Here is a 23,229-nt window from a genome sequence, read left to right as displayed (position 1 = left end):
CAATTTAATGCATCCTTGCTAAATAAAAGTATTAATTTCTTTAAAAAATCCTTTAAACCATAGTGTATCTACAGAATGTGACATTCCTAGGTGCTATAAAAGGAAAAACTAAATTGCCTGAGGAGCAGTCCACCCATTTTAGAAATGCTACAATTAGAAATGCTATTTTCCTGTGAAACATTTAGCACATTTAAGTTTGCTGACATGTGAAGGGTGGATTTTTGGAGATTGTGTGAAGTGAAGAACTGAGGAAGTCTAACTGATTATTACATGTAAGCAGCAAATACATATCAGTGGTTTTCTGATACAAATAAGCGTCTATTCTAATATGCTAGTGCCGTGATGAAGAGAAGTTATACTTACTCTCTGCCTGCTTTTGATTTGGAGAACGATAAATCTGGAACAGAAACCAAAAAGGATCAGAAACATGATCATACACAGAGACGGACTCTTGATGGAGTGAATAGTGATAATGTTAAACCCACTGGTTCTTTGCCATCCATGGCCTCCATCCACTGCTTCCTGTTGACCTCAGAAATAGCCTGGAGCAGGACAGGGCTGCACCTATGGACCACAACACAAAAAACTTCCACACACTGCAATGTAATTAATAAAGCCTCTTGTTGTTTGTGTGAAATTTCTCCAGTATCAAACAAATGCCTACATATTGGACAGCAACTTCACAGATAAACAAGAAAATGTGTTTTTATGGAAAAATTCTTGTAAGTGCTTTGACAAAAATATGAACTTTCCAGTTTGCTGACCCTCCTCTGGTCCTACTAAAACTTTCAATATAGGTGCACTTTATAAAATGATTTGAGAATGAGTGAATATGACAGAAGTCTCACCTTTCATTTGTTTCAATGTCCAAGCAAAAGCGTTTATCAGTGGAGTCTGTTTTACGGCGTACACAGGACTTCAGTGTGAGCTGAGATGTGGTCTAAGAGAAACAAAGAGACAAATGTAAGAGAAAAGGGCTGACACTTCACAAAGTAATGATCGTATCTGTAATAGTCCTGCACCTGTTTGGTTCCTGTCTTTTGTTCCATCGGCACCATGATGAATAACTTGCTGTCTTTGAAGTATTTACAGTAATACTTCACCCAGGTTACGCCAAGAGCCCCTAGAGAAAGAAAGATCAATAGCATACTATCATTTTAATTATATACAGGGTATGATCCAATACACAGTTTTGTATGGTCAGCTGGTCAATACTGCAAAAATAAATCCTGACAGGGTGACTGACCCAGACATGAAATTGACGAGTCTTGTATGACCCTTTTTCTGAGGTTTATTCTGCTAATAAGGCCAGCTAACTGTAAATTACCCCACTTGTTACAGTTACTTGCCAAATAAATGGTCATAAAATATTGATTTGAGTTTATTTTATTTTATAATGTGAGAAGATCACAGAGTTCTACCACAGAGATACGAATCTAGCACAACTACCAGAAATCCAGTACCAACAACAATCAATTACTCAGTTTAGCATCATATAACAGTCAATATACAAAAACTTTTACTGCACAATGCTGTTTGACCAATCGGTTAGCTGTGTTATGAAGTCGTTTATTAACTATAACTCATATTATGATTTGTGCTGTGTGTGGACACTGACCTTTACAGACAATTACTAGAAGCTCTTTCTTTCACAAAGAAATATTTCCTAGTGGTTGAATTTTTAAAGGAATATTCAGGGTTATTATTAACTGAAGGTCAATGGACTTCATCTGTGTCAGGCTGGTGATTACCACAGACAACCATTTTGACTTGTCCCATATTTTATAGAAATGAATGAGAAAGCTTTTCCAGTAATTAACTTATAATGAAAACATTGCATGTTTTGAAAGGATAGCCCTCACACACGCGAGACTGATGTGATCGAAACCTATTTGTGTAAGTTTCATACAATTTTATCTTATTTCATGGCTGATATTCACCAAAGGATACCAAGAAGGAACATGGAAAAGATGTAATGTGCAAAACCAAGAAGCCTTTTGTTGATGTTTTGCTATCTCTACCCATTGTTAAGTATAACCACAATTTCTTACACCTAAATAAAGTAGTTTTATCCTAAAAAAAACAAAAAATCCTAAAAAAGGATTCAGACAACTTCCTAGTTACAACATTGCTCAGCCAAGCTCCAATCTCAGCCAAAACTAAATGACCTGGAACAAATAATAGATTAATGAGACCAAAGACTGCCCATTAGATTTACCCAAAACTAATTATATCTCATGTTTAATCACTACAGAGACATCAGAGCCAGCGGCAAATGTCAGAAGGACTAGCCGAGCTGAGGCTGCTCTAAGCGGGATACATGAGCACTGAGCGCCCGCTGATCGCCTAGAGCTCACATCTCCGAAATCGGTGAAGCACATTTTCAAATAGGTGCTGTCTTTATATATAAACAGCAGATTTGAGTTTTAAACAAACTACATTCTCGCCTGAAATACTTTTAAAACTACATTTCATTAACAATAATATTTTTTAAAAATGATGCAAATAAATGGTGGTTGAAATACAATGCTGCGTGAACTCAACCAATCAGCATGCTCAGCACCCAAGTCCCGCCCCCGAATGTTCTGGACCTTTGAAAAAGTACTACCTGGTGAGCAGGGACTTTCTAAGGGGCAAATTTGGGGCAAAAAAAAAAACTGAAACTTTATTTAGATCCTAGTTCCCGTGGTGGAAACACACCGAGTACTGGCCCAAAGTCCCTAGTTCCTGGGGAAAGTCCCTGCGGTGGAAACGGGCTTATAGCCGCTAAACACATGCAGTGCTGCAGAACTAAAAAGCACTCACATTTCTCCTGCACATAAAGGTATCCCTCCATAGTCGCCTGCTGGCTGTGTCTAATACAGATCTGTGCTGACCCCTTCTTCCTCTTCATTAGCTCTTCCATCTCCTCTCTGGTGCTCTCAAAGTGGTTACGGGTCTACAACAACAACACCAGTGGCACCCAATCAAACAAACTAAAAACATAAATACAATTACATTTTACATATAATCAGGAACAATTACAAAAGATATGCTGATGTATTTTGTTCCAAAATGTTATAATTAATATATATTTGGGGTAGGTCATTTTGCTTTAAAGAAATTAATGCTTTATTCATCAAGGATACATTAAATTAATCAAAATTGACAGTAAAGACATGTATACCAACATTTCTATTTCAACTAAATGCTGTTCCTTTTGAACTTTCTATTAATCAAAGAACAGAAAAAAGTATCAGGTTTTCCACAAAAATATAAAGCAGCATAAACAAATTCAACATTAAAAATAAGAAAAGTTGCTTTTTGAGCAGCAAATCAGCAATTCAGAATGATTTGCTGAAGATTCATGTGACACTGAAAACTGGAGTAATGGCTGCTGAAAATTCAGCTTTGCCATCACAGGAATAAATTAAATGATTTAATATATTAAAATAGGAAACAGTCGTTTTAAATTATAATAGTATTTGTCAATATTACTGTTTATACTGTATTTTTTATCAAATAAATGCAGCCTAAACTAAATTTAAATGTAAAATATTAAAATAATAATTTTGCAAATCTGCATTTATTAATGCCTAAACCATATTAATAATTAGTGGTGGAATACTGTTCATTTTCTTTATCATTTATCAAACTTGTATATTTATGACATCACAATGAATCCAGTAATTTGCAATACATTTACTGAAAGACACTTTGGAAACCACCACTCAGAAAAAACATACAGAGTGAAGGACAACCCAACAGAGCAGCATACTGAATGACTCATATTCTGCTGATCTGATCATGTGACAATATGGATGGAAAGTTAGACTCATTATTGATTGGTGAAGCTCTCACGTTCTGTAGACTGAGCTGAAGCTCCTGTTTATATGGAAGGAAGTCCTGCGTCATCTCCACAGTGAGATTATTCAGTGTAAGGACGCTCTGCAGAAATGCTAAAACCTGTCAATCACAAACAAGGACACACCCCTCTAAGCATAACATGCTTTAGTCAATTCATTGTTTGTATCAGCATGAACACAATCAGTGTATGTTACAGTCACGTTTTTATCCGTGCACCTGTAGGTGCCTTCTTGTACACACAATACACCATCTGTTACTACAAAGCATATATAAAAACAAGAGTGCATGTGCTAGAGGAAAAGGAAGCTCTCACATACAGGCTCCACAACATCAAACTTCTTCCTGTCCTGAACCTGCTGGATCTGGTACACATATTCAATAGACGACTCGTAAAATGTCTGACGCTCCTTATCCAACTGTTCGTCGGCCTATAAACACGCATGAACACACAAAAATAAAGATTATATTATTGTTTGTTTTTTTTTCTTTTTAATTTACTGTATTTACAAATATACCTCTTGTAGCTGTGTCTCTTTTTTCTTTGAGGACAGGTTCATATGTTTGTCCAACTGAGAGTAATACTTCTCACTCTCCTTCTCAAACTTCTTTCGTCTCTCCTGAATCACATGCACACAAGCAAACAAATAACTCAAAACTGAGAAAATGAGACTGAAAACTACAGTGGATGTGCTCCAGCTCACTAAACCAATTCCTAATGAAAAAAAAACAAATACAGAAATTGTTCTTATAAATTTTTTTTGCAGACTTGTAACCGGTTCCTTACAACCAATAAATTCAACCAATAATCTCTGAGTAGCCACACTGAACCAATACTGAAATGAAACTGACACTTCAGTAATGTTAAATGAAGCATGCTGGTGTGGAAAGAGTCTAATGTCCAGTGAAAAGTCTTTGGAATTTTGAAACTTTCCATGTGTTGTTTTTCCAACAAATGATCTCGCTTTCCTTCTAGAATCATGATAGCTCTGTAACTCTTTCTCAGTCTCTCTAAAACTAATATTTTTTCCATGGATGCCCCAGTTGCTGACACATTATTCCATTTTAGTTTTATGTTTATGGTTCAATCCTAAAACACACTGACATGAAAGGCCATGCAAACACTCATGTGTATATATATGTATATATATATATATATATATATTTGTGTGTTGTATGATGTTGATCACTTTGCTCTGAAACAGGAAGTAGAGGCGGAAATGAGGAGTAGGCTCACACATGTGGTAACGTGGTGTGTGTTCTTAATGTGTCTAAATGTACATAATAAACACTCACTTTTGTGACCCCAATCTGCTCTTTCCTGAACTTTTCCAAAGGTTTGATAAGCAAGTCACATGCATTCTGCACCTGCAAGAAAGAAAGACGGGTCAGTACAACTGTTTTCTTCTTAAAGTCTCTTACTGTATCTACAATAGAAAGTCTTGTCCCTGCTCTTGTTCAGTATATGGGGTTCAGAGGTCAAGAGCTGTCACAATTGAGCAGATGAATGCATGAGTGACACAATGGCAGGGGTCCTGAGTAGAGACCAAATAGCAGGGTGCAAAATTAACTTTTTGCCACACTGGCCAATGGCAGAAATTTAACAGCCAAAAAATTATGTTTTATATTTATACATTATAATATAGAAATAAATGTATAATTATTTATTTATATATTGTATTATATTACATTACATTATATTATAATATTAAAAAAATTGTCTATATGACAATGGAATTAAGCTGTTTTTCCATATCAGCACAAACCACTGTGTCACTCATATCATCATATATAAGATGGTCATGATTATGAAGGTGTCGTGTCAGTCTTATGCACACCCCTTCAAGTAAAGTGTTACCGATGAGTCTTTATCTTTGTGTGAAGCTCCTATTACACAAACATTGTGATACTGTTCATCATATGTTTGTCCTGATGGCTTAATGCTGGAAATACTCCTTGCTACATTACCTTTCAAAGGTTTGGGGTCAGTATTTTTTTTAAAGAAATTAATAATTTTATTCAGCAAGGATGCATTAAATTAAAGTGGCAGTAAATACATTTATATAAAATGTATATAAAAAAATCAAAATTTTAGAAGTTTCTATATTATATAAGGAAAAAACACTCAGAGATGTGGAACTTTTGGGAATAAATTAAATTCAGTCTTGTCATGCACTCCATTGGATTATGAGTGTGCATGAGTATTGTTCTCATAAAATGATTACTTAAGCATTTGTCCTACACCTTTTGAGGAAGGAAGAGGTATTTTTTGTCTGAATCTGGATTTTCCTGTTATACATGGTTAGATTAGATAAGATTAGCCTGAATTCTAAAGATTAAATTTTAGGTTTAAAAGCTACAAAACCTAAGGGCACAGACATCTCAACAAACTGAACCACAAGTTTAACTGGCCCTCAGCACAAGAAGGCTAATCTTGCAGAATGTTAATGATTGACACACAGTATCTGAGGATCTTTGGTGCTGTTGTTATATGAGTTTAGATTATGATTGACAGTGTTTTATAATGGTATAGGAAGAAATGTGCTCCACCAACCAGCATCATTCGACCCTCTTCCACGTCCTGCAGCAAACCAGCAAACTCTCGAAATGACTCAGCTGTGTAGGCAAAACATGTGGTCACGTAAACTACACATACAAATGAAACACAAATACATGCACAAAAACAACCGCCAGAGATTGACACAAACATGCAGGCACAGTCCAACACACTCACTCCACATACAAACTCAGCGGAACAGAAGTGAAATACAGTAACTACGGTAATAAATCAGCAAATACATCACATGAATGAAATGGGCAGGCCAATTAGCACTACTCCAATTAGACCTGCTGTCGACTCACCAATGTTCATCTCATCATCAGTCAAAGTGTCACCGATGAAATCAAACTGGAATGACTGAAGGGTCTGAGAGAACTTCTGCACTGCGAGTGAGTACTCTGGAAATAACATCAAAATTATAAAGAAAACAATCAAAAATCCACATTAGTCCCTGTAGGTTTTGTTATTTGGTCAGAATAAATTGCTACTTATGAAGAACACCAATAGGAAAACATTGCCTGATTGAACATATCGCTGTTCAATCAGGGTCGCACATGCTAGCAGCTTTACAGCCAGTCCACTCGGTCTGTCCACATACCTGGGTAACTATTTTCTAGGCAGGCTACTGAAATATTGTCAATTTATGTATTTTAAATGCAGTTTTTATAGCTCAAATCATACTCCCTAGCTAAAGTGCATGCATGTTCCAGAGTAAACAAACAAGCAATGCCTCTATTCATAAGGCAAATGGCTCTTTTAACTGAAAGGCAGGACATTCGTGTTCAAGTGGTCCTTCTCTTCCACCTTATACTGTCTCTGGCTTCAGCCCAGCCCCAATAAAACACTCTCTATATCAACTCTCACAGTTTCACAAAAAACTGAAAGGCAACCATGGCCAGGAAATTCGAACGCAAACAACCTTTCACCACGTTGCTTGGTTGCTGGCCACTTAACATATGAAGCCATTAATTACTGAACCTCTGAGAAATAAGAAAAGCAGCTTTATTGCTAAGTGAAATCAGATGTTGTGGGGCTCAATGAGGATGGAATTATGTCTCAAACTCACTACACAGGATCAGTGCCAGAACACACACACACACACACACACACACACACACACAGCAAGACCGACCACTGTCAAATGCATTCATCCAAAGGATTTCACAGTATTATAATCGCTGGGACAAAGAAAGAGAACTCATTTCACTATATGTGCACACTGTCTGAGAGACTGTTTCTGAGTGCTGTCAGAGAGGCGCGCACAAGTGAAGACGGTGCTCATAGAGCACGGGAGCTTCATAGGCCTTGGCTTGAACGGTTAAATACACACACTTGTATGTGTCAAAATGCCCGTCCATGCAAGTATCCTCGTAAACACAATAATTTAGGTCTTAAGTGAAAGCGAACTGCTGTGAAAGGAAACATGTTTAACATTATATTGGGTCTGGGCAGCTCTTAAAGTGATGTCTGTCATTCATGTTAATCAAACAACAAAAGAGAGAAAATCTCTCACTGCCCTTGACTAAATCACTTTTGTAACTTATAAGAAATGTATATTTAATTTACACAGTTAAGAATATGCCGTTTTTATACATTTGATTACTTTATACAATGTATGTAGCATTTCTTATTTATTTGTTCTACTGTAGTTTTTTTGACCTGTTGCTTGTAATTAGTTTCTTATTCTTATTTAATTGCTGACTGTTTACTTGTGTTCATTAATTAGGTCAACCGGAACCGGGAACACTTCCAATAATACACAATGTACTTGTTACATCGTAAGAAGAATGGCATCTACGCTAATATTAGTCTGTTTCTTTCTTATTCAGAGGTCACCGTAGCCACCAGATCCAGTCCGTATCAAGCCCAGATGGTGGATCAGCACCTAGAGACGACCTCTACATCCCTGAATTTCAGCGGAGAACAGGACAACTAGATGAGCCCCAAAGACAGATCCCCAGTGATCCTCTGACGGCCATCGGGACAAGACCATGGAACCAGATGAGCCCTCTGCACAATCTAATTTTGCTGCAGCATGGAACAACCTGCTGGTTCATCTGGCCAGAGGAGAACTGGTCCCCTGACTGAGCTTGGTTTCTCCCAAGGTTTTTTCTCCATTCTGTCACAGATGGAGTTTTGGTTCCTTGCCGCTGTCGCCTCTGGCTTGCTTAGTTGGGGACACTTAATTTCCAGCGATATCATCGAATTGATTGCACAGATACGATTTGAACTGAACTGAGCTGGATGATGACATCACTGAATTCAATGATGAACTGCCTTTAACTGAAAATTGAGTGTTTACTGTTATCCTTTTGCATTGACACACTATTTTCCTATTTGATACTATAAAGCTGCTTTGACACAATCTGCATTGTTAAAAGCGCTATATAAATGAAGGTGACTTGACTTCAGTGAGCTTGATTTTTTTTTTTTTATATTGACACTGGTGACAAGAATTATGAAATTTCTATGGTATCAAAAAAAAATTATATTGTGATATATATTGTTACCGTGAAATAAAATTACTCATATTATGATACAAGATGTTGGTCATATCTCCCACCCCTAAGTGGGATCTCAGCACGTCTCTAACTCTCCAGATCATGAGTTGTCAATATTTTTGAAAAAAGTCTCAAAGGCTGCATTCATTTGATCAGAAATACAGTAAAAACAGTAATATTGTAAAATATTATTATAATTTCATATAAAAAATGTCTATAGTAATATATTTTAAAATAAATTTTTCCTGTGATGGCAAATCTGAATTTTCAACAGCCACTACTCTAGTCTTCAGTGTCACATGATGCTGAAAACAGCTTTTGCTGCTTAATATTTTTGTGGAAACTGTTATACATTTTTTAAGTTCAAAAGAACGGTATTTATTTGAAATACATTTTTTGCAACATTTCTTTATGACCATTTTTACCATTGATAAAATTAGGAACCATTTTTTGAGCACCAGCATTCAGAATATTAGAATGATTTCTGAAAGATCTTGTTACACTGAAGACTGGAGTAATGGCTGATGAAAATTCAGCTTAAATTCAATTGATAATTTGAATTAAATTAAATTATGTTAATTATGTTAATGTATTAAGTAAATGGTTAAGTAAATAACAATTTTATTTATTTATTTTATTTTATTAATTTATTTATTGCCAAACAACATAAGAGTTTGGTCATATCGCCCACCCCTAAGTGGGATCTCAGCACATCTCTAACTCTCCAGATCATGGGTTGTCAGTGTGTAATGTGGGGTTTGGTGTTTGGGTTTTGTTTCAGGTTCATGTTTTCCATGTCTTTTATTTTGTAATTGTTTCATGCTGTCAGTGTCATGCTTCCCTTGACCTCATGTATCTCTGCCTTGTGTATGTGTCATGTTCTCATTGGTTGCTTTAGTCATGTGCCTTGATCCCCATTGGTTTGTCTTTGTCATGTGACCCTCATTGTCTGATATAAGTAGCCATCATGTTCCCATAGTCTTCGTCGTGTATTGATGTTGTAACCCGCTGTCGGTGAGTCTAGTCTGTTCATGCCTCGTCAAGTCTGTTCATGCCAAGTCAAGTCTGTTCATGCCAAGTCAAGTCTGTTCCTGTCAAGTCAAGTCTCGGATTATTGTTTGGATGTTTGGATCACACTGTAAATAAACTGCACTTGGGTTCTTCACTACGCTCGCCTTCAGTGGACTGATTCGTTACACAATGTTACAATTATTATGCAATTTTTGATGTGGCAATTAAAATTATTATGTAAATAACATCCAGAAAAGAGAAACTCTATTTGATTTCAGCCCTCTATTACTGATCAATAGGCATGTGAGCCATTCATCCATCTTTCTATCTCTTTCTCTCTGGCTGTGTTTTAGGCCTGCACGCTCTGTGACAGAGGAGATGGCTTAAACGATTATAGCCCCTCTAATGAAAAGTACACAAAGAGTGTGTTTGTCTAAAGCATGAGGAGCTGGCATGACGGACTACACTCTCCAAACCAGATCACAAAACCCGCCCTGTTCATCCCTCTGACAAACACACACGGATCTCAAAAGAGCGCTATTTACTCTCGCAACATTAGACCAGAAATGATGTATCAGGTGTTCTTGAAAAGCATGATAGAATGTATGACAATGTGTTCGAGTCACTGTTTGTATTGCAGGTTATAAACTACTAAACCTCAAATGAGGCCAAGAACCACATCCTGGTAAAAGACAGCCAGACTTGGTTGAAGAACCAGTCAGTGCAGTTGAAACAGATGACAGAATGAGATTGCACTAACTAAACAGATGATGTTTGAATGGGTGGTGCCAAAAAGTGTTGTGTGGGATTATTTAATCATTAATGCCTTTGAAATGACAGCAGACGCAACAATTGGCTCACGTTCTGTATTGGTGAGTGTAGCGTAGGCCAGCGAGTAGGTGCTGTGCAGGTAAACCTCACTCCCCTGATCTCAAGAGACACGTGCTAGTGGCTGCAGTCTTTAGCCTCCTTGTTAGTGCGTCCGCCTCCCATGCCAGAGACCTGGGTTCGAGACCCACTCGGAACGAGAACGAGGTGTGGCGGCAAGGACCCGGGAGAAGAGGGGTTACATTGGTGCCGTGACCCAGATGGGAGTGAGGTTAGGGGGGTGAGTGTAACGGAGGCCAGCGAGTAGGTGCTGTGCAGGTAAACCTCACTCCCCTGATCTCAAGAGATGCACTAGCGACTGACGCTAGAGGCTGCAGTCTTTAGCCTCCTTGTTAGTGCGTCTGCCTCCCATGCCGGAGACCCACTCAGAACGAGAACGAGGTGTGGCGGTGAGGATTACATGAGCATATTTGTTTAAGATTAATATGAAAGCTTCCTCAATCCTTCTGGACATCTGTCATGGTGTTGATATTCTCTGTTCAGTCATAACAGCAGCAATAGATCTCCAAAGAGTTTCCTCATCGTTGAAGAAGAGGAAATGCTACACTTCCTGTGTTAAGTTTCATATCCACACAGCACACGCGATATTCCTCAAAAAGTGCAAAAGTACATAATTGCAGGAAGTAAGCATATCGAAACCTCTGAGTCAGGTCATATGACTTTAGAAACTGCAGAACCTCAAATAGCGGAAACCCTAGAGAAAATATAGGTTGGGCTCTAGTGACTCTTTCAGATACTGAAGCACTGAAGACTCCTTCCAAGACAGTGGAAGCATCCGAGAGCAGATGCAGTCATCAAATTACAGCCATTCGTGCACCGCACAAATCCATAAGGAAATCTGTCTTAATGGCTCAGCATTCTGCTTTTGGAGTGTTGCACTCTGAGGTATAAAGCGAGGCTTATGGTTAGTCAAATTAGAAGCTTGCATACTCCCTCAGGCAAAATAAAAACTTAAAAATGCTATCAGCCTTCCTGTGTTTTTAGAAAACTAGCGTGTTAATGACTTCCCTTGAAATTAGGGAAGGAAGCCTGAAAAGTTTTACTCTAGGAGATAAATTAAAGCTGAATCATCATATTATCACTGAAGAAGACCAGCTGTCAATTCTTCTATCCAAACGTAGGCAGTGAAATGCAGACAGAAAAACTGAACACCAATCAGCTAAAACTCTCCAGTAAGTCAAGAAAACATCTGACAATGACACAGGGTTCCTGCTCTTTTCGACCAGTTAATTTCCATTACTTTTTTTTTCACTTGTTCCTGATTAATGGATAATTTTATATTAAAAAGTATTTTTACCCAACTAGAGCTTGGCATAATAATTTTATTACTTATTTATTTACATCTTGTTTAACTTACATTTCACTGTACGTTCAGTTATTGCAACATTACATGATGCATTTAATATACTCATTATATATATATATTTTTTTTTTTTGTATTATTCTCTTAACTCCCTCCACACATAGCAAGTTGTATTAATTATAAAAAATTCAATAACTTTGTAATATTTTATACATTTTAATAAGACTGTTTTAGTTTAATGATTGTATTACTTTCATTTAAAACAAAAAAAAAAGAAGCTTTTTTCAAATTAATTTCCATGAACAGGCCTGGAAATCACATTTTTAAAAGTCCCTGATATTTCCCTGAACCCCAAGGACCACATATGAGCTGTGCACTGGGATACCTACAGCTATAATTACTTTTATATCTATATAAATACTATAATATAGTTCTACTGAGTTCAGCTTCTCGTCATTAGGCAGAAGCTTCTGTCTAAAGTGCATTGTTTGCAGTGACATTTCCTCTATCGTTAACGGCCTCGTTCAGGGGAACAGTGGTGGTAGAGCAGGACTGTGAAAACTTTCTATTTGTATTTTGTTGCTTCAAACCACTTAAGAATAATAAGCCAAACAACAGAAAAGGAAGGAGGAAGAGAGACATTACACCCATTGTGGTGTGTATGGCCATAGAAATGAATGCTCTGCAGACTGCTGGTTTTACAGCCTCCGTCTCTCTCTCCTCCAGTCTGAGGATGCAAAGTGCCTTAATTGACTTGAGATAAGTAGAATAGTGAGAAGGGCTTATAGTTACAGTATCTGAGTTCATATGACTACTGGCTCTCCATCCAGTTTTAATCATTTTGTTGACACTTTCACACCATCTCTAAACTTTCCAGTTTAATTCCATTGACTAATCTGGAAAATCAAAGGTGCCTTCTATAAATAAATCAACCTTCCCCTAAAAGGGCTTGCCAGCATCTGAGAGGGGGATCTTCCAAGAGCTGCTCACCATCTGCCAGATCACTCCCTCCCTCTACAATTCATAATCCCCTTTAAAACTAAGCAAGGACTCGCAAGTGAAAGCCCATGCAAAAAAAAAGCTTTACGAATGTAAGGAAATATTCCTAGCATTAAATCACAGTTATTCCCCGATCTTGCTCGGTTTGCAAAGGCGGAGACCTCCATCCACCTCCCCCAGCGAAGACCACCACGGCTGCTGTAAAACACCATTTTACCTTTAATCGTGTTGATCACACTGTTCCCGTCCTTGATGGCATCCTTTAGGAACTTGTTGGTTTTCTCCAGCTCGTTTTCGTAGCATTTCAATCTCTCTCTGAAATCTGGACTGTCGGAGTAACAGTCGCTGAACTCTAGTGGAGGATGCCCCATTCTCACCCTCTGACCGATCAATGAAGATAACCGGCCTTTTGTTGTCAGTAAAGTACACAAACCACAACAGACGTGACTTTTGATCACTCGGCTGTATTAATCAAGTTGATTTCGATTAATCGGCTTCGATAAAGTTCCCCAATATTGACCTATTGAATGATATGCAGTTGTAAAATAAATAATCCAGCGCTCCGGTAGTGACTGTTTCCGTGTGCACGCGGTATTGTTATTTCAGTCGAGCAATTTGGATAGCAAACTAAATTTTAAAAGTGCTGACAAAGAAAGTAGTTGTGTTTCTACACTTTTCCTTGTTTTGGGAGCGGAGGGGCTGACAAACGCGGGCAGGGCTACATACTGAGTACTCCCACATCATTGGGCGGCAAAATGTCACTAGTTATAGCTAAAAATGTTATTTTAATCAGACGCACGTTGCCTTCCTCTGGGGGGCGCTTGAGGGCTCACAAAACGAAATTCTCTATTGAACTGCATTCAAATGTGAGGATCCGTTTTGTTTTACTGCAGACATTTACAGACTGAAACGTGTAATCATTAAATCTATTATTTTAAATGATTTGTACCTGGAATACAAATGGAAACATGCCCCTGTAGTTTCTATGAAATTGTTAATTATTGGTTGTGGTTTTCAGCAATCATAAACGAATATGATTGGTCCATCCTGAGCAGCGCTTGGAAAAGTAACACTTTCCACGTGATGAGCTGCTAAAGTAGCGCGTCAGCAGTGTTCTGGACGAAAACGTTGCTCCTGAAACAGGGACAATGGGAAATTTAAATAGCCATTGCATTGGATACATAGTTAATAGTTAAAATAGGAGAATTATTATGTATTATGTACGTCCTTGTCCAACATCCGGGCCACTAAGCCTCGCCTAAATTTTTAATCTAATTCTTGCTAGTTGCCATTCTACTCACACATTGAATTTCTAAACCCACGCTGGCTCCGACCCTTAAAGAGACCGATACTCCTCTGAATCATCATATCATTAGATTTAAAAGCACTTTACAGGCTTTGTTAATATGATTTCCAACCTCTGAGCAATTTAAAATATAGGGCATACTATATAATAACGACACTTAAAATCTTTAACGTGTCCACTCGGCTACTAATAAAATATGTGTTAAAACGTAACAATTGACACGTTGTTAATTAAATATAACAATGAGCTTTATTTATATATTCAAGAGCAAAGAGGCTATCAGAGTAATTGATATATAAATTTAATTGAGTTAAGCTTTGTTTAAATATTTTAATTGTATAATTTATTTTATAATATTGTTATATAAATTATAATTTTATATATTATTATCATTATCATAATCCGTTTAGTGACATGTTGGCGTTTTTGACGTCACACGTATCCGTGACGTATCCGTTTGAAGATGGCGGAAGTAGAGGAGTCTAGCAAGCCTTTGGTAAGGGACAAAACATGCTTTTAAAACGTTTACACGTCTTTAAAACACGTTGTCAGCTTTTCCATCGAGTTTTTGTTTTTGACTGTATGGTTACCAACCCTGACTGGAAGCTTGAGAATTTGTAAATGTGTCAGTAACGCTTTAAGACTTTGTTGGGGTTATACATGTAAACGCAGATGGTCGTTTCTCAGCTCAAGAGAACATTTACTACAATGAACGTTTTTAATTGTTTTGTTATGTTTTGTTTTCAAACATCGTCCAAATGTCCATACTTGACAGATTAGCTGTTTTATATGAAAAACGACAGTACACGTTTTATCGTACAGTGTTACCAAACTATGTAAACACTGAGAATGGAACATAATCTGCAATCTGAAACTGTTGACACGCACTGTCTGACTGTTAAAAGTTTAAAATTCCTTACTATTCCTATACGAATGTTTCTGAAAATGTGATTTTGTGATTTTCTTCTTCCCCATTTGCTGATCAATGTTACTACTTTAAAATAAAGCTCGTCCCTGATATACAGTGTGTCATTTAAAAGCTCGAAGTGTGAGTGTGACAAACATCTAATATCTAAAGGCACATTTTAAAGGACACCAGGCAGCAGGAGCCTAAGGGTATCCGTTTTCAGGACAAAATTTAACAAAAGTTTTAAATAGTGTACAAATTATCATCAGTATACAACTTGGATCTTGAAATAGTCTCACTTTTATCATTCAGTAATTTCCCTGACTGTTTTATTCTTGTTTAATTGAAATCAATTTGACTGCTTCTTTGAGCTGACTGTAGTACTGTAGTAACTGTCATTTATTGTGAAGAAAACAGAAACACAATCTCAAATTATGTTAATGTTAGTATCATTGATTTAATTAAATATTGGTGTTTTTAGGTTATTTTAAGGTTTTGTACTTACTGCTATTGTTTAAATAGTCAGTCATAGTTTCATAATAGTCAGCTCATAGCCCACTTTAAATTCTGGATGGACCACCAGTGGACCACATTTTAAAAAATCACTGCTGTAGATGAACGTGAGCTGCACATAAAGTGTTTTCGGTATCCGGATTTGCCATGAATGATTTAAACCGTCATTCTTTATGTCACAGTTTGCGGGTTTGTCTGACATCTCCATCTCTGAGGACATTCCAGTGGAGGGAGATATATCTATGCCGGTGGGCTCACAGAACGCTGACAATGATTTCTCCACCCTGGATGAGCCTGTCAAAGACACTATTGTAAGTGAAACCTTGCATTACAGTCGGTTCAAAATATTGCCATAAATGAAAAAAATTATTTCATAGTATATAAAATACTAAAATAACAATGGAGTGCACCTTTAACAGTAGTTCTGTCTAGGGAGTTTAAGGATCGTTTCTTACTGTCTTTTTGCTCTGGTTGTGGGTCTCAGCTGAGGGATCTGAGAGCCGTTGGACAGAAGTTTGTCCATGTGATGTACCCCAAGAAAAGTTCTGCGCTGCTCAGAGACTGTGAGTCCATCATCAATCACTGATGACACATTATCAATCACAGATTACATGTGGGCTATTTATTATCACTTATTATTATAAATGCTAAATGTTCATCAGCTGTCTAATGAGCATGTATGTGCTCTTTTTAGGGGACTTATGGGGCCCTCTCCTCCTCTGTGTCACTCTGGCCTTGTGAGTAGTAATGCTGTCAGAACTATTGTCACTATGACTCCAGCAGATATAATATATTTATAATATCATCTATCCCAGAATGCTGCAGGGTGGGTCTGTTGACAGTGAGGAGGATGGCAGGCCACAGTTTGCAGAAGTCTTTGTCATCATCTGGTTCGGTTCTGTAATCATCACTCTCAATTCCAAACTTCTGGGAGGAACTATGTGAGTAAACAGTCAGATATTCATTTATGTTTATTTGCTTGTTAGAAGCCTGCATAAAAGAGAGCACCTTAAATTTTTTGAATATGACTTTCATGTTGTCAGTTTAGTTGGTAACATGCATATTAAAAAAGGAGTGTGTTGCCTGTTATTTATCAGCTTTACCTATAGGTGGGAAGTTGTCTCATAGCTTGAGGTAGGAAAGAGTACTTCATTTCAGTGTATTGGGAAAGTTAGTCAACCAGATGCAGGCAATCATTTAATGCCACTGGAGCAATGAGAGAAGAGAGTGGGGGTGATAATAATTAAATAATAATAATAGTTTCTTTTAGCCATCAGAGACCCAGACATTGATATTCATGATTTTTTTTTTTCACCATTAAATATGCCTTTATGAAGCCATCAGTTATAAAAAAAACAAACAAAAAAAACATTTTGTTTAGGCAAAATTAGCATCTGAAATCATTTAAAAAATTGTAACGTTGGGCAAAATATAGGGCTGCAAAATTTCGCCACTGTTTTTTGATGCAGTAATTGAAAGTTTTGACTTTACAACTCATTTAGGATCTGATCAATTAAATAGTGTAATAAATAAATCAAATGATATTTTAAATATAATCTACCAATTTAAATGTCAATTAATTTTTAAGAACATTTCAATTGAAATAAAGCAATAAGCCCCAAGAAGGGGGGTTTTGTCAAAACCCTCTTAGCTGTTATAAATTCACTTCACGGGGCTTATTGCTTTTATAAAACGGTTATTCCATATACATAGTAAGGTTTCACAGAATAAAACAGAGCAAATAAAGTGTAATGATATAAATAAAAACAGTATACTTCCACCAAACAATGTAGTTCCTCAGAAACAGTTGTGGTTCCAACAAAGTGGTTGCCGAGCAACACACAGAAGTAAACAAAGGTGTATGTTTGTAGTGTAATTTACAACAGCTTCAAAAACGGCTCAACCAATCAGAATCAAGGACCGGAACTATCCGTTTTATAATCAAATATAAATGTTCAAAATTTCAAGACAGGGTGTAACTAGACAAATAAAATAAAAAAAACTAATTAGATAAAGATAACAGATACTTTTAGCAAACTGTGGCACTTAATATGCAAGTGATAAGTATGAGTGTCAGCCACTGTTATTTTTACTTATAAGCCTAAGTTACATCCTACAGATTTTTTTTTTAATATCATGTTTCGTTCAGAAATTTCACATTACATAAATAGATGGTAACCCTCTGAATTTGCAATTTGTTCATTGGCGTCTTCTAGACAATTTAGTGAATAAAGTTAAATTAATGTTTGAGCACACTACCGATACAATGTTGTTAACTGACTTTTTCACTCTTTGTCTATACAGATCATTTTTCCAGAGTCTTTGTGTGTTGGGGTACTGTATTCTCCCTCTGACTGTGGCCATGATAGTGTGTCGTATAGTTCTCCTGGGAGGCTCAGGCCTTGTCAGTTTTGTAGTCCGTCTCATAGTTGTCACCGCCTCCTTCAGCTGGTCAACGTTTGGTAAGAATCAATCAATTTTTTTATCTGTTTTCAGCATTCCCAGAATACTAAAGGCCCTGTGGCTGTTCATAGCAGAAATGTTTAGAATCCATGTATGTTGTCTGCACCAGATGAGCCTGAGTGGCCAACAAGCTCCTCAGGCAGTGCATACAGTGACCACCAGGAGGGAGTGTAGACTCTTTTAATGTTTTTTTTTTTTTTTGGTTAAAATATTTGAGCTTCATAGGCATGAGAAAAAAAAACTTACATTTGAATGGCTCACAGTGCAAAATAAACAAATAAAAGTACAATAACAATAATTCTTAATCGAATAGCCAGTATTATTTTAATTTTATATTACTATTATAGTATTTATTAATATTTTTAATTCGCTTTCATTTTTATATTTTCAGCTTTCATTTTAATTGTATTAAGTTTAAGTAATTTTGATATGTGCATGTGCCATTTTTATTGTTTTTTATATTTCTATAAAGTTTTAATTTATTTTTATTTTAGTTTCAGTAATTTTAGTATTTAAGCTTATTTACTTCAGTCAGTTGCTATATTTGTAATGTTTTAGGTTTAGTTAACAATAATAAAATATCTGCATTTTGCAGTGCAGATGGGAAATATTGCACTAGCCTGCAAATCTGCAATTCAGACAAAAAAAAATCAATTACAAGCTGTTTTTTTTTCAATAATATATTACAGAGATAGCATCAATTAAACAAGTTATTCAAGTGCTGAAGAAGAAAATTAGACTAGATTTACCAATAATAAGTAGACACAGATGTCAGTTGACATCTTGTACACAGTCTTTAGCGGATTTCATTGAGATCTGAGGTTAATATCTCTGTGCCTGTCTTTCATTCACAGCCTCCACAGCATTTCTTGCAGACAGCCAACCGCCCAATAGGAAAGCCCTGGTCGTGTATCCAGTGTTCCTCTTCTACTTCGTGATTGGCTGGATGATTTTGACATTTTCGCCTTCTCATTAGCATATATACACCCTACGCCAATTGGAAAATGAACTCCTCCCCTTTGCTAAGACAACCAGCAGACTGTCTGGGAGCTGGCTAGTGATTGGCCTAGCCTAAAAAAAGGTGGAACACTTTGATGGACACTCATAAAGGGACAATCCGAGGGCAGTAAGTGGATTATTGCATAGATATCACTCCTCCCCATCCCTCATTCAGTTGAATAAGTGGAGAGAAAAGGAGTGGAGGACATTAATTCTTCAGTGCTACTAATTAAACAACAGCCTACATGTCTTCATTATATGAATGTTTTGTTGTGTGAGGAGCATTAGTGCCCTTCTGAGCAGTTCCAGATGTACTCACACCCCTAACATGGAGGCGTAGGATTATCATGATCTGTGTGTCTTCATGTGTGGATGTGCTTACTCAAGCATAGTATGTGACTATGTGAGGGTGCATGTATTTGTTATTTTATCTGATTGAGCATTGTCTCTGTTGGGAAAATTCAGCTATCATCAGGCCACACATCAGTCTCCTCACATTGCTACACACGTTTCTTTTCTTTGGTTTTTTCTTGTTAGTAGTGAATGATGTTTGGGCTACATTACATTTGTTTTTCATTGGTGGAAGTTAGTACTTTCCAGAAGGAAATAAACATGGACTTTAATAAGCACTGCATATATTGTGTGTGCTCTCTCTTTTTTGCACATAGAAAATGAAAAATGTATGTTAAGGTTGAATTGGAAGTGCTGTTTCTGCAGCATTTAAACAATCCTTTTGCACACATCTTCCTGTCTGTCTGTCTGACAAAGACAGTCTTCCATACGGAGTCTCTCCTCATTTAAAGACACATCGGCAACCTGTCTTCCTCTGTTTCCCTCACATAGAGAAACACAAGCACACAGTCTTCACTCCTCTCTCTCTCTCTGCCTTTGCTGCTCTATGTGATGGTAATTCTAATTAGACTTTCCATCTTGTATGTCTAAAAAAAGACTTTAATTTTCACTTCTAATGCATTGCAGCACCTGAACCATAAGGTGCAATTGAGGTGTGTGTGTGCCGATTAAATAAAGGTGTGTGAGTGTTAGAAAATTGTCAGTGTTTTCTTCTGACCTTTATATGTCTGTATCCAACAGTGTTGTGTTTGCTAATCTGCGCTGCTGTGATGCCTTTCTTTTATTATTACTCATTTCTCAGTGTCATCATCACTGCTGTGGAACTTAAAAGAAAGTGTTTTGAGAAATGTCTCGGTGCTTTTTTTGCCCATACAATGGAAGTCAATGGTCATCAAAACGGTTTGGTTGCCAAAATTCTTTAAAACGTTTTATATTGTGTACCACTGAATAAAAGAAAGTCAAAGACTTGTTATGACATGAGGGTGAGTAAGGTTAATAAAGGGGGAGGTTAATAAAGGCCATTCTGAAGCGAATCAATGCATTTGTATAAGAAAAATATCCATATTTAAAACTTTATAAACTGTAATCTTTAGCTTCCACTAACTGTCGTACGTGCATTCACAAGAGAGTGGTTCATCCATTCCAGCGGAGGATGTAGGCATAACGTAAGCTCCGACAAGAAGCAGTTATGATTTAGAAGTACAAAACAAGGATTTGTAAAGAAAAATGTCAGAGGATTTCAATATAATCCAAAAGGAGACTGGTTTTACTTTGCTTGAAACAAAACTTCTTTTTGTGCAAGACTAGCATATTCTCACCATATCTTATGCTATGCCTACATCCTACATCATCCGCTGGAACACCACTCTTTCTCTAGCGTACGACAGTGGAAGCTAGAGATTACTGTTTGTAAAGTTTTAAATATAGATTATATATATATAAATATATATATATATGTAAACACATCACTTCACTTCAGGAGGCCTTTATTAACCCCCAGGAGCCGTGTGGAGTACTTTTTATGATGGATGGATGCACTTTATTAGACTTCAAAATATATAATAGTAGTGAACACCCATTCATTACCATTATAAAGCTGGGAAGAGCCAGGATTTATATATATATATATATTTATTTGTATTATTTATATATTCCCAGGGAACACACATACTGGTAAAAAATGTATAGCCTGAATGCACTGTAAATCGCTTTGGATAAAAGCATCTGCTAAATGCATAAATTATTATTATTATTAATTATTATATATGTATATATAAACTGTGGTTGTATTCGTCTGAAAGAAGAAAGTCATATATTCCTGGTGGAATGACTTGCCCAACTCAATCCGAGCAGCAGAGGCCTTAGCCATCTTCAAGAATCGGCTAAAAACATCTTTCCACCTTTATTTGACCCTCTAACTCTAGCACTCTCTATTCTAATTCTATTCTTGAAAAAAAAAACTAACACTAGCTTCTCTGTTCTTTTTGTATTCTATCTGTTTGTTTTCTTTTATTTATTATACAATTAACAAAAAGCAAAAAAGGCCTTTAACACTAGCTTGCTCTATTCTTTTTCTATTCTATCTGTTTTCTTTTTATTTATTATATAATTAAAAAAAAAAACCTTGCTCTGTCGACTGTGTTAGGCTAACTGAGAGTTGTCATAGCACTTGCATATTGCTCATTTGTTGATTTTGATTGCTTCCACTGTCCTCATTTGTAAGTCGCGTTGGATAAAAGCGTCTGCTAAAGGACTAAATCTAAATGTAAATATATACCTATAGGATGGCTTGAGTGTGAGTAAATCATGGTGTAATTTTCATGTTTGGGTGAAATATCCCTTGAAGTGCTTCTTGTAGCAACATCAGCACAATTTATAAATATCAGGCTTTGTGTGTGGATTTAATAATTAGTGACAGACTCATTTGCTGTGTGTGTAGCTGAAGTTCCTCAATCTTTTATTAGTCAAGTGTGTCAATAGAGAACCAAAGGAAGATGGAACAAAGAGGAAAGGAAAAGAACAAATGTGGAAAACAACAGCAAAGACTGTTTTCCAGCTATCTGTTAATATGAGGCGTGACATTTTATGTTGGCACTTTAAAAGAGGTTCATGTTAATGAATTCGGGATATAATTAATATGTTAATGATTTGTCAGCAGCTGATTAAAGCCTGGTTGTTTGAAGTCTAACTGAGGTCTCCTGCTTCTGTAGAGGGCAGACCGTGCACGAGAGGCATAGATATGTGCTGCAGCCCAACAAACTATTGTGTTTGCTTATGTTTTTTTTTAAACACCTTAATGAACCCTTGTTCCTTTATTTAGACTTGAAAGTTAAGTGTGTGTCCATTCTAAAACAACAAGTGAGTCATTTGGAGTAGCAGTAGAAGTTCAAATATGTTTCAGGAGTCATAGAGCAGATGCAGGTTTCCTGATTTCAAGGGGAAATATGTACTGATTAAAAATAAAAGTATTATAAATCACTATAAGTTGCTCTGGATAAAATCATCTGCAAGATGCATACATTTAAATTTAAATGTAAATGATGAAAGATTCACCATGCACAGTTTTACAAACAGAAAAACCATTTCTCAGGGCATTGCAGCATTTTGCTGTTGTTCCTCTTTTGGAGGGAATTGCTCTTGTAGGTGGGAATTCCTTGTGTTAGAACCATCTGTCTTAATACTTTTAATAAACAGCAGATGTCAGAGCTGTGGTGCAGTGGCTCAGCACTTGTAAGAGCTGTTGGTTCCTGTCTTGATCCATTCCCTCTCTCTCAGCCATACTTTCCTGTCTCCATTCCACTATCCCATAAAATAGACATAAAAAAAGAATAATTTTATTATATATACACTAGCATGCATAAGTTTGGGGTCATTTCTTTTTAAAGAAACTAAGATTAATTAAATTGATAAAAAGTGACAGTAAAGGCAGTTATTACAAAAGATCTCTATTTCACATAAATGCTGTTCTTTTGAACTTTCTATTAATCAAAGAATTCTAAAAAAATGTATATTGGTTTCTACAAATTAAGCAGTACAACTGTTTTCAACACTAATAAAAAGCATGTTTCTTGAGCACCAAATCAG

The 23,229-nt window shown here is 36.6% G+C and overlaps 2 protein-coding genes across 2 annotated transcripts in view; one reads left to right on the top strand and one right to left on the bottom strand.

Moving 5' to 3' along the window:
- The window catches only part of LOC107700916 (oligophrenin-1-like), a 36,110-nt gene extending 22,265 nt beyond the window's left edge, over positions 1 to 13,845 (bottom strand). The window contains exons 1-12 of the mRNA XM_016502768.1: positions 13,323 to 13,845; positions 6,706 to 6,801; positions 6,398 to 6,459; positions 5,140 to 5,211; positions 4,362 to 4,463; positions 4,164 to 4,274; positions 3,841 to 3,945; positions 2,806 to 2,938; positions 1,023 to 1,123; positions 849 to 940; positions 486 to 564; positions 364 to 397 (exon numbers count right to left, since the gene is read on the bottom strand). Of these exons, the coding sequence (XP_016358254.1) occupies positions 364 to 397; positions 486 to 564; positions 849 to 940; positions 1,023 to 1,123; positions 2,806 to 2,938; positions 3,841 to 3,945; positions 4,164 to 4,274; positions 4,362 to 4,463; positions 5,140 to 5,211; positions 6,398 to 6,459; positions 6,706 to 6,801; positions 13,323 to 13,476 (1,141 nt within the window). The 5' untranslated portion in view covers positions 13,477 to 13,845. The remainder of the gene's footprint in view (positions 1 to 363; positions 398 to 485; positions 565 to 848; positions 941 to 1,022; positions 1,124 to 2,805; positions 2,939 to 3,840; positions 3,946 to 4,163; positions 4,275 to 4,361; positions 4,464 to 5,139; positions 5,212 to 6,397; positions 6,460 to 6,705; positions 6,802 to 13,322) is intronic.
- Positions 13,846 to 14,828: 983 nt separating this feature from the next.
- Positions 14,829 to 19,927, top strand: yipf6 (Yip1 domain family, member 6). The gene is made up of 7 exons (XM_016502767.1): positions 14,829 to 14,907; positions 16,014 to 16,142; positions 16,316 to 16,394; positions 16,526 to 16,568; positions 16,647 to 16,772; positions 18,136 to 18,293; positions 19,149 to 19,927. Exons 1-7 carry the CDS (start codon positions 14,875 to 14,877, stop codon positions 19,268 to 19,270), a joined length of 690 nt encoding a protein of 229 aa, XP_016358253.1. The 5' UTR covers positions 14,829 to 14,874; the 3' UTR covers positions 19,271 to 19,927.
- Positions 19,928 to 23,229: the final 3,302 nt, after the last annotated feature.

Source organism: Sinocyclocheilus anshuiensis, unplaced genomic scaffold, assembly GCF_001515605.1.
Source record: "Sinocyclocheilus anshuiensis isolate Anshui unplaced genomic scaffold, SAMN03320099.WGS_v1.1 scaffold438, whole genome shotgun sequence".
In the NCBI taxonomy this organism is placed as follows: domain Eukaryota; kingdom Metazoa; phylum Chordata; class Actinopteri; order Cypriniformes; family Cyprinidae; genus Sinocyclocheilus; species Sinocyclocheilus anshuiensis.
The sequence above is the reverse complement of the archived record's forward strand: the minus strand, read 5'-3'. Positions and strand labels throughout refer to the sequence as shown.